The sequence below is a fragment of the Phaseolus vulgaris genome, chromosome 9 (genome assembly GCF_051622355.1).
Source record: "Phaseolus vulgaris cultivar YP4 chromosome 9, ASM5162235v1, whole genome shotgun sequence".
Lineage (NCBI taxonomy): Eukaryota > Viridiplantae > Streptophyta > Magnoliopsida > Fabales > Fabaceae > Phaseolus > Phaseolus vulgaris.
The window spans coordinates 32,552,556-32,564,231 of record NC_143506.1 but is presented as its reverse complement, the minus strand read 5'-3'; the positions used below and the strand labels follow the sequence as shown (position 1 = coordinate 32,564,231).

Below are 11,676 nucleotides of genomic sequence, written 5' to 3'. Positions count from 1 at the left end.
GATCATCATTGTCTTGCCACTTCTACTTGGTTGAATAACTTTTGCTAAATTCATCATGCCCTTTTCTTCAATTCCAAATGCTGAATTGCCTCTTTGCCGTTATGTCCTAATTGCTTCTCCATTCAACTCTTCAATTCTGTTCACAACCCTCAATCAGATTATAATTTAAAAAGAAAACAATTCTTTCTTGAAATATGAATCCCACGTGAAGAAATAGAATAAATCACAGTTATAAACTGGTGTATTTTTGTCAAAATAACATTTAACTTTGATTAGTTTTCTATTACTCTACAGCTTATGATATTTTTTGGTTCAGTGATCATTCACTTAAGTGAATGTACCACTCTTTGAATTTTTAATGTGCACACAAAGGAAGAAGAAATAAACATTGTGGCCACATCTTATGTCCCTATTATTGGGTTTTAATATGTTGTGGAGTGCCCTTAATCTGTATTCTAATGCTTTCTTTCCCTGTTTAGTTGGGACACTTTATTGGTATCCTCCCCAGTCCCACAAAAATTCAGTAATTGGTCCAAAAGCTACTATTGTTCTAAGAATTTGTTTTTATGCACAATTTGTGTTTGTTAAATGATCCCAATAAATTTTATTGAACCCCAATCATACAAGTCATAAAAAAATGTGTATATATGCTAAAGGAAATTTATATCCGATTACTGACAGCAGACCCCATCTTCTCCTTTTTCCTTTATTTATACATTGGCCATTAGCTTTTCCTCTTGTTGACTGCTTTTCTTTAGTTTGTCTAATTCAAATGTGTGCTACATTCTCATCAGTTTATGGCTCATAGTAGTTTGTGCAGCATGAGTTGAAACTTGTAGACTAGCCCAGTTCCCATTCCCACCACCCTTAACATGGATGAAAGAAGATGGAGTTTCTGCATCATTCTTTTCTGTAGTTGCAAGACAAAGAAATATTAAAAACTCTTCCAAAATTAAATTTATGATGAAAAATTTGAAAAGCAAAGATTGATGCAATAAGTAATTTCCTAAAACGAAGATCTTTTATATGTGGCTAGCTGGCTCACAGCAGTGAAAGTGTGGAACTCTTTTCCTTTTCCCATTTCCTTGTTTTCTGGCTTTTAATTTTCTACTATTTTTCTTGCAACTCGAGAGAATATAGATGGCTTAAGTGAGGTCAAAACCAAACTCCCAATAAGATTTGTTTCACCAAAACCGAAGTTGTTCATCATCTAGTCATCATCTTCTAAATAAAAGCCAATTGCTGCACATAAAGTCTGGCCAATGCTTTTACAACCATAATGGCTCCAATTACTCCACCAAAATCCCCTAACCCACCACTGAGAAAAGAGATGGAAGAAGAGAACATTAAGGTTGTTTACAAGCAATTACAAAAGTTCATTTTGTTTCCCACTTTTAAATTTTTAATTGTAGGGTCTATTTGGTGTTGCTGCCTGCATCCTGCTACTAGTTTTGTGGATAAGTAATGGATGTCCTCAAGAAAGAAAAAGAAAACAATAGAAGTACAGTACATGTCATTATGAGTAATGTTATAATTGAAGAAGCACATCAGGTTGTTGTTTGATTAAGGACAGTTTTGTGTATATTTTCATAAGACGGCTACCCCATATAAGGACTTCAAGGCACCACCACAACTTATCCCTTCTATGGGATATGTGCTGTCTTCTGTCCCACTTCAATGACTAGATCAGATAATTGATTTCATTAAAAGATTCCCATTTCAGATGGAATGCAATGCAGGGTCACAAAATTTCAGGTAGGGCCTTGGAAAATATTTTGGTAGGTCCTCTAGACTAAGGAATATTGGTATTTGCTTGGATGAGCTTGTCGTGCCTACAGGATTGAACATATATATGCTTGTCTCTTAATCCAAACTGAAATAGCACTAGCAATACTTTCATGGTTAATGCTAAGTATAGAGAAATGTCTAATATCCTCTTAAATGTATTTGTGATGATTTTGTTCAGATAAAATCTAAGTTGAAGTTTTTTAGATTGTCCATAACTATTAGGTCATTTACTAGTCTAAGATTGTCTAAGGTTGTTGGTTTGTTTGTCATTGTGTCATGAGTTGGTCTTTGTCTATAAAGAACCTGAAAATTAAATTTGGATTTTTTTTTGTCATTTTGAAACTTTCTTGTAAATGTTGATATCTCATGTTTATTGTAACTGAATTGCTGTATGAGTTGATAATTCTTAAGATAAACGTCCTTATTTGAAAGCTGTAAGTTAGCTTTATCTCATGTTTGTAGTGTATATTTGTTGTTGTATGTGGTTGCATAGTGTTAATAATTCAAATAATAATAATAATAATAATAATAAAAACCAAGAAGAAGGAATAGCAAATAACAACTTAATTCAAATATTATGACAATATTCATTCACTAATATACAATAATTTAATTCAAATATTATGGCAATATTTTTTTAATAATGTAGAGATTTTAGAGATTTCATTAGATCGTTAAGTTACAATTGAGTTTGAATGATAACATATATTTTATATATGTATAATTTTTTGTACATTGGTTTCTTTTTCTCATTTTCTTTCAATTTTAGAATTGTTTTTTTTTTCATTTTTTATGTTTTTTTTTTGTGTTTCGTTCTTCATCCACGGAGAATTAACTTTTGAAGTTTAATTCACAAAATCAAAATCACACAATATAAACTGAGTTTTGTGCTGATTATTTACTGATTCGAGTTTGTTCTTTTTTCCTTTTAACTTCATATTTATTGTATGGTAAATAAATTGTGTTTTAATGTTACAAATCAAATTAAAAATCAATTGAATTTTGTTTTGATAATTAAATATAAATTAAATAATATTTTGATTTGATTTGTATTTTTTTCTATGATGATTGAATTAACTAATTGTATCTTAAAATCTTTAGAAAATTTTAGAGAATTATAATAAGAAAAATTATATGAATATTGAATTTTGTGAATTGACCATATTTTTTACCTTTCATATTCAACTCTTGAGTTTTCAATCTTGTGTTACATTTCTGATTGCATTTTAAAATTCTGTTTTCATTCTAAACCTAAATCCCAAATTAATTTGTATATGAAGAAACTCAACATTGGATGCAATATTGCAAAATTTTATAAAAAAAACTTATACGCTTTGAATTTATAACAACAACGAATATCAAATTGGCGTCTATGTCGATACACACGTCCAACTGTTATTTTTATTCCTTTATTTTGTTTGTAATTTTTGGATTTTTTTTTTAATTTTTGTTATTATTCATGATTTCTGTCGCTATTTTTGCCTCTAATTCTATTATTTTTTGTTAATGTGTATATTTTACATCTCCAATTTTGCTGCTAAATTCGCTAATTAGGTTTTACTGTTACCATTTCATATTTTGTCATTACTTTTTGTTTTTAAATTTATTTTTTCTCTAAATTTATTAATTGATCCCAGTATTGTTTTCGTGTTCTTTAAATTATGTTATTATTCACTTACTATTCATCATCTTTTAGAAAAAAATAGAATAAAATAGTTAGAGATGATATTTTGAGCCAATTTCTTTATGGTTACTTCCAATAGCGTACATGTCATAGTATAGTAATTGAATTTTCCAAATTAGTTATAAAAAATATAAGTTGGTAACAAAAAATTTAAACATAATTTTAGTTAGGAAACTGAGAATTAGGTGAATTATTAGTCAAAATTATATAGGAAAACATCTTCTATTGATTTCCAACCGGCTTTATCGATTATGTTTCTCAAAATTGCAAAAATAATAAGTTTACTATAATTTTTTTTAATTCTTCTTTTCCTTTTGAGGAAGATTGATTAATTCAATTATTTTATTTTACTTTATACTTAATGCTTGTTTTGACTCTCATCAATTCAAGTCTTGACTTATAATTTTAACTATAATTAAAAAAAAAACTATTTTAATCAGAAATTAAAGAATCGTTGAATTAAGTGAACAATTAAAATTATTGATTTTTTTTAAATGAATTACGTCGTCGTCTTTTATTTATTTGAATTATCATATGCCTTAATCATTCACCTTTGAAATTATATGTCTCTTGTCTTCATTTATCTTTTATTATTTAAATCAAGTATTTTCATTTTCTATCTTTGTTTATAATAATTTAAATTTTAAATTCTCTAGTTTTTGTTATAGCAAATTTTTGTGAATTTAATACATAATATTTTGTCTATTTGCTACAAAACGACAAATTAGTATTTCGTATGCTTGCCAAGACGTCCTCCGTTAACTCCTTTTTTAATATTTTTTATCACTCTTTAATCTTATTACAAATGAAAGTATCATCAAAATAGACTTAGTTCTATAAAATAACCTTATTTGAAGAAACTTGTACTTCCAGATCCAATCTGAACATGAGTTCTCATACGAAAACAAATATAAATCTTAAATCCTAAATCTTTTATGAATGAAGACAAGAACAAAGTGAGAATTTACATAATTAAAATTATTGTTTATATATATATATAATTCATTTACACCAGTTTAAAAGTTAGTTGAATTATTCATTAATGGTTAATAAATTTACATTTTATTTCATTAAAGGAGTAATCTCACTAACTTTGAACTTAAATCCATGTAAATGGATAAGATCAAGGATGAGTTAGGATATGTTTATGCTAAGTATAAGTCTAAAGATTTACATCAAATATCAAAAAGTAAGTCTTCTATAGATATGAAGATGAATATTAAATTTTGAACTCTAAACTCCAACACCCTCTCATCCCATCTTCTATGGGGACGGAGACAAGGTGAACTAACATCCTCCTTGACTTGGTGGTTGACAAGGATTTCCCCACATTAATATAACTTCTTTTCTTCATAAATTAAACCAGGAAAGTCCAACAACTCAGTCACTTTACTTGCTTTAAATCTCACATTCTTGAATTTTTCTTGGAAGGATCTTTTTTTTTCTACCTGTACACTAACTCCCCTTAATTATTAATAAGAGGGTTGATGTAAGCATTAATAAAAGATTATGCACAGTCTCAAATATGTCTGGAAGTAATGTAATTTCCTCTAACTATAATCGCTAGGTTATTATTGTCATAAGTTAAGGTTTTTTTTAATTACTTAATCTTGTCCTGGGTTTACTTACTTGATAACATTATGAACATCTTTTATCTTTCAACAATCATGAACCTAGTTTGAAGATTGGTGAGCTGGGGAGTTAATTTTCCAAATCAAACTAGAAAAACGAAAAAACAAATGTACAAATATAATAACGATTTGGACTTTTCTTCAAAGGCTTCAATGAAGCATGTGATGTGAGCATGTGAAAAAACATCACCTTGGTTATATTACTAGGTCTAGAGAAAGTATCATTCTAATTCCTATGACTGAATTACACGAGAAGAGATAAGATGGAAGGAGGCGGAGCACACCGACCTGCATAGATCTCTTTCATATTGAGCCACCAGTTACCTGAAGGAATTTGAGGACGTATCAGGGTCTTGAAAAAAAAATAGCAGACCTTCTGTACTTGAGATTATGTCCTTAAACTTCCTCTTCTAACTCCTTCCTGGAAGATTTAAATATCACCCTTTTTTCGAGCAAACCCGGGCTGAATAATGTAATCCACAAGACGGATCAGTAACACCGTAAAGGAAAAGAAAAGGTTCTTTACTTTAATTAAAAAAATGGCATGCTAGTTATTTTTTCCATAGTTGACTTCTTTTCTTTGAGATAAAGATAAGAAAAAAAGTCACATTTGGAGTACTGAGAACTAACTAAAGAGTAGATTTAATTTTGTTTTATGCTGATGTATATAGAGGTTAAAAGTAAGGAAAGAAGAAACACACTAAACCTGAAGAAGCTTTGATGGATGTGCAGTAAGCTCAGAAATGACAAAACTTCTAGTTTTTCTTCCATTCAATGTGGTAACTGATGGGCTGTTGGAAGTGGTTATGTCCCAAAAGCTTCGTTTCTTTGCCGTTGGAACTGGGGACCGAAAACGATGGCTTGGACTCTTCAATTCTCCAGGGTTGGCCTCCTTTGACTGTAGACTAGCTCCTGCTGCTGCCACCTTTTTCCCACCCTTTTTCGAAAGCTCCCGAATGACATCATCTTTCTGCTTTAGCTGCAAGCTGTGATCTTTTTTCACTCTATGTAGCTCTGTCTCCAAGGCTTTTACTCTTTGTTGAAGTGTTCTGATTCTGACAGCTACCTCATCTCCCTTGTTCTTAGTCTCTGGAGTGAAATGAGTTGCAGCAAAAAAAGAGGATCTGGTCCTTCGTTTTTGATTTGGCGGTGCAGAAGTTGGAGGAGTGGAAAGAAGAGATGTAGCTGAAGGTGGTGTTGGGGGAGCTAATGACTGTGCTTGGAGTGTCACAAGTTTCTGGTGCTGTTGCGCTAGCTGCATTCGCAATTCACGATTCTCCTTTTGCAGCTCAAGTACTAGCTTGACCTGGTTTGTTCCTGTCTCAGGCACCGGCAATGCATCCTCATTTGCATATCCCTGCAAACACATAAAAACAGGCTAAAAAAAGTTGAACACTGTACTTTGTAGAAGTGATAAACTGAAAAAACAGAAAAATGCCTGATGTCTCTTTAGATGATCCAAAAATTAACGTGGATGCAAATTGATATACGGAAACATTTGGAAGATACTAGTATGTATATGAAAGCTTGAAATGGTAAAATAGAATTTGACCTTTGTTCTTATCTCCTTGGCTCTGTCAGCCCAATGAAGAGTGTTCTGGTTTTCTCCAAATGAGAGATTACTTGGGCTAACGTTTGCAATCATGACAGTGTTGCAAGATCCTCCTAATGAATCCTTGAGAAGTTGAGTGAGTTTTGAATTTCGGTATGGTATGTGTTTCTTGCCTTCAACGAGAGCATTAATGCAACTACTTAGTGCCAGAAGAGACCGGTTTATGTTGGCACCCTCAAGAGATCTAATTGTTCTTTGATCTGTGGCAAGAGCTCTCTCTGACCCTGCAAGATCAATCAGTGAGAGCTTGCCCATTTTGTTAATAATATTCATTGCAGCATCTCTAACTCGGTACTCAACCAAAACCTAGATATAACAAATTAAGCATGTCACAATCACAACAATTTAAGGGATTGCTCTTTTTTTAACTTTCAAACTTTACCTGCAAAATAGCATGAGAGCGTGAAGATGTTTCGTTTGCACGAGTTGGTTCTGTGGTTCTGTTTCGATTTCCTTGTTGAAGCAATGCCATGACCTAAAACAATAAAGAAAAGAAAAAGGAAATTTCTGAGAGTTCAAACAGCTGTCAAAACTTTTAAATCTTACAAATCGGATCAGAATATTACTTCATCAGTGGAATAAGCTCGGTATTGTGTAAGACCTGCTGCAACAATCCCCTATAACATAATTAGACAATGTCAGGGATAAAATTGAAAAGTAGTGTTTATTGAGCAATTAACATATATTTGATGACCTGCAAGAGAAAGTCCTTACTTACACCTAGTATAGATGGCCTTTATCAAAACTTTGCTTACGTTTGCAAATAAGACTATGACCAACACTGGCACCAAGCAATACCATAAATAAACCACTCAGATTTATCACCAGAACAGACATTATCTTCTCTAATCACATATGCTATAAAAGGACTCACTCAGCAGGTAATAAATAAAGCCCTCTTGAATTTTTCCTAAGATTTTACATTATTTAAAAGATAAGAAAGTGGACCTGTTTATCTTCTCTTAAAACCAAAGCTCTTCCAGGTGAAAGAAGATCCCTAACAGTTTCATTATAAACCTCTAGATAGGACAAATGAACCGCATGGTTTCCATCACAACTTCTCATCCTGATTTTACTAAATAGATCTTTAATTGCCAACACCATCACACCAGGGCTCTCCACTGTACCAAGCATAGTATAAGTCTTTCCGGCTCCAGTGGCACCATAACAGAAAACTGACCCATTCTTCCCTTGCAGGACTGCTTCCACAAGTTCTGAGGTTCTGAAAATGTAAAGTCAATGTACCTTTCCATGAAACATAAATGACTGCCTGAGCAAAAATTTTGAATGCACGCTAAAAATTAAGCACAATAAGATTCTATACTGCTATCAAACCCTTTTCTCTTGTTTTAATTTCCATGTACAATATAAAAGTGGAATAACCCCCAAACGCATTGAGATTGAAGCTCAATTAGTAATAATATTGACAAAACAAGTTCAATCATCCTTCTATTTTTTCCAGCTGAACCACTATCAAGCAAACCAACCAACCATGTAATAAAATGCGCATACAGAAGTTCTCAAAAAAACAAGCCCAAATTACTCAATTACAAGAGAAAATACAAAGAAACACATATCAAAACAAGCAAAATTGCAGTATAATGTAACACACATTTAACACTAGAAAATGATCTAGCTCATCAATAACACCCAAAAAAATTATTGCTATTAACATCAAAACAACATGATTCTTTCTAAAATGATGAAGACAAATGGAAAAATCAAAATTAGTCTTTAGAACACAATGCATCTATCATTAGTGCCTGTCCGTGTTGAGTGAAACCCAGTTTTATCAAGCGAATACAAAAGGCAAAAGAGTAGAAAAACGGAGCCTAGTCTCTTAAACATAAAAATTACCACATAAGCACGTCGGTATATATATTTTGTAAATTATAATCTTTTTTTCAACTCTTAAAAAGATGAAGTAAAAAACTCTAAATAAGCTCAATCAAATACATCCGCATTCCTTAAGTTCTCAAAATGTTATACTAATCAAGTAACTATTGTATGGAACTCGTGATAATTTCCTTATTATCAGTGTAACACGTTTAGACAAAATAAAATAAAACAAGTTTCTCTACAAATTCAAACTAGTTTAAACTAATAGGTGAGAACTTCTAAAATATGTTATTATATAAATTAATCTTAACCTGTCAATATATTCATTTCATTTTTCTATTCTTCCATGGTAAGTGTTTCCTGAGAAATTAACTAATCTGAGGATACTAAGAGCATACAATAACTTCAGTATTTTTTCTTACAACTAACTTGCTAAGAAACTCTAATTTGACCATGATAGAGCTATAAAAGGAGAGAATTTAATTGACAAAACAACACCTAGATCATTGCATCCAATCGGCGTTCTTTCCCTAAAAGACATACCTAAATTACAAGTAATAATTTGATACTACAATAAATGAAAAGCGAAACTCACGTGGAGGAATAAACTTCCTGCTGAGTGGCAGAATCTGGAAACGAAGCGTCGAAGGTGAAGTGGCGACCCCTGAGCCTCTTCAACCTGAGGTAATCCTTCTCGGCGGCGAACTCCGTTAGGTAAACGTCACGGCGATCCACGATTCTGACGCAGCACCGCGCACCCGCTTCCGCTTCCTTCTTCGCCAACGGCCTCACCCTCACGAACACCAGAATGCGCCTCCCGTTTTTCTCCCTTGAGAGCCCCAAAGAAGGGTTCTTGGGAGCTGCAGCGACACGCTTCTGCTTTTGCTCCTCGTATAATGCCATAAGCGCTTTCATCTTCCCCTTTAAGACATCGTGCGGGTGCTCCGAGTTTGACTCGTTCGGTGCCTGGGAGCGAGTCGACACGGGCATTGCAAGATTGTTAGAATTTGAAGCGTCGTTTGCAATGTGAAGGTTTGGGTTGGGAAAGAAACGATGGATCGGTTTGGATGAGCTTAAGGTGAGAGAATCTGGTGTTGAAGCACCATTTTCGGGTCATTATGCCACCTAATCTCCAATGTCTTCTTCACAGTTCAAATTGAAATTCCTTCATTTTTTTAACTGAGAAGTCTCTGTGAAAAAACGAGATGGTGTGTGGTAGGAGAGAGAAGATAGTTTTGAATTTTGTAGTATTAATTTCGAATTCATCTGTTTGAATGTAACGGTCAATGTAGTTCAAACGTAAATCCTTGGGACCACTGTCATTCTTTTTTTCATATTATTTTTATAATTAAATATGTAGTTATAATGCCAAATTAATTTTTAGTCCAAACTTTATGAGTTTTTTATGTAAAATTTATTTAAGATAATTATTAAGATGAATTCTTATAAAAAAAAAATTATATTAAAAAAAATTTACTAATGTAGACTATATTTATAATATTATAATATTATTTGAATGAATTTTTATCAATTCTTTTTCTATTTATAAATAAATTTATAATATAAACTATATTTATAGGTCAATGAATCAATAATCAGTATAAAATATTTAATATCATAAAAAATCATAAATATTTATTCTAATCCTCAAGAATTTATTTACTTCAAATATCTAAAATATTTAAAATTTGAATTAATAAAGAAAAACATTTTAAATCCTTATTTTCTTCACGGTTCTTCTGTCACCCAATTCAGAATTTTTTTTTTCTAAATTAAGAAATATATCTAAATCGAACTATGAAGAATTTATTTACTAAAACAACTGTGATCATAGTACAAATATAGAAACTGTATTCTTGGTTGAGGAATTTTCAACTATCATAAGTTATATTTTTCACACCAAAATTAGTTCCGTAAGTTGATTTTTCCGTGCAGGATTTTTTATTTTTATACTTTATGTATTTAATAAAATTAATAACATAATCAATAAAATTGATAAATTAACTATATTTCATTAATAAGATTATATGTAATATGTTTTTTCATAATTTAAAAAAAAAAACATGTACAAAATTTAAAGTTATTATAAATTATTTTTAGTATTTGAAAATTTTTGACTTTATGAGTAATATTAAAATATAAAAAAAATTAATAATAATATTTTATGAATATTTAAAATTTTTGTTAATGTAAAATGAATAAAACTATTTAAAATATCAAAACTAGTAATTAATTATTATTAATATTTCATTTAAACTTTTAATATTATTAAACCTAGTACAAATAATAATAAGTATTAACATCTACTTAAACATTATTATTATTATTATTATTATTAATAATGAATTTGATTTGATTTTATATTAGTTATTAAAAATTGTTAGTTTAATAATTTATACAAACTATTAAATTTATTAGTAAGGATGAAAGAAGGGTCAAATATATAAGATGTAACGGTTTGAATTATTATAGTTGACTAACTCATTGTTAATATATTTTTCCGCAAATCTTTATTTGAAAAGAAATTCCTTGTTTGTCATGTTTGTTAGATAGTAGATTGATGATATGTAAATTAAAAGAGTTTAATAAAAAGAAATATGTGTACTTTGAATTTTTATATTGATTCATTTATGACAGAGAACACATTCAATTCTTGATAAATATGATCAATTTTCACTTAGTATATTAATGTAAGATACAAACTAAATATTCTTTGGAGCAATAATCACTCCTATCTAACACACTAAGTATTCATTTGAACGACAATCATCCTTAACTAAAAAGCATAATATATTTTTGCATATTTCCTTATTTACATCAAACATTATCTTAAAAAAAAAAAGTGCAACTTTTATACATATTTTTGGAGTAGAAGTGAAAACCATGTCAAGCCACATTTGTTTAAAAGATTAGTGATTATGATCTTAAGCACAAAGAGATTTTGTTGCTGAAAAGTATACAAACCAACAATTATATTCTTGGAGATATTTATACAGCCTAAAACTTACCAGTTTTATCATTGAAGTATTACAAAGATATAAATGTGTTATAAGATTGAATGTAATTTGTTATTTAAGGGAAGTGTGAAACCTTTGTATTCTTCATTTTATGAAGTAAGCCAC

General features: G+C 30.5%; 1 protein-coding gene across 4 annotated transcripts; it reads right to left on the bottom strand.

Moving 5' to 3' along the window:
* Positions 1–5,214: 5,214 nt before the first annotated feature.
* LOC137822487 (kinesin-like protein KIN-8A) lies at positions 5,215–9,812 on the bottom strand. Of its 4 annotated transcripts, none has more exons than XM_068627384.1 (7): positions 9,150–9,812; positions 7,664–7,937; positions 7,282–7,332; positions 7,098–7,190; positions 6,656–7,021; positions 5,810–6,460; positions 5,215–5,566 (listed from the first exon to the last, which is right to left on the bottom strand). In XM_068627384.1, the coding sequence occupies exons 1-7, from the start codon at positions 9,542–9,544 to the stop codon at positions 5,534–5,536; spliced, it is 1,863 nt and encodes a 620-aa protein (XP_068483485.1). In that variant the 5' UTR covers positions 9,545–9,812; the 3' UTR covers positions 5,215–5,533. The 4 variants fall into 4 exon arrangements, with proteins under 4 accessions (XP_068483485.1, XP_090152017.1, XP_090152018.1 ...); XM_090295891.1 differs by having other exon boundaries at positions 7,664–7,929; positions 9,150–9,456; XM_090295892.1 differs by lacking the exons at positions 7,664–7,937; positions 9,150–9,812 and adding an exon at positions 7,434–7,496.
* Between the last annotated feature and the right edge of the window lie 1,864 nt (positions 9,813–11,676).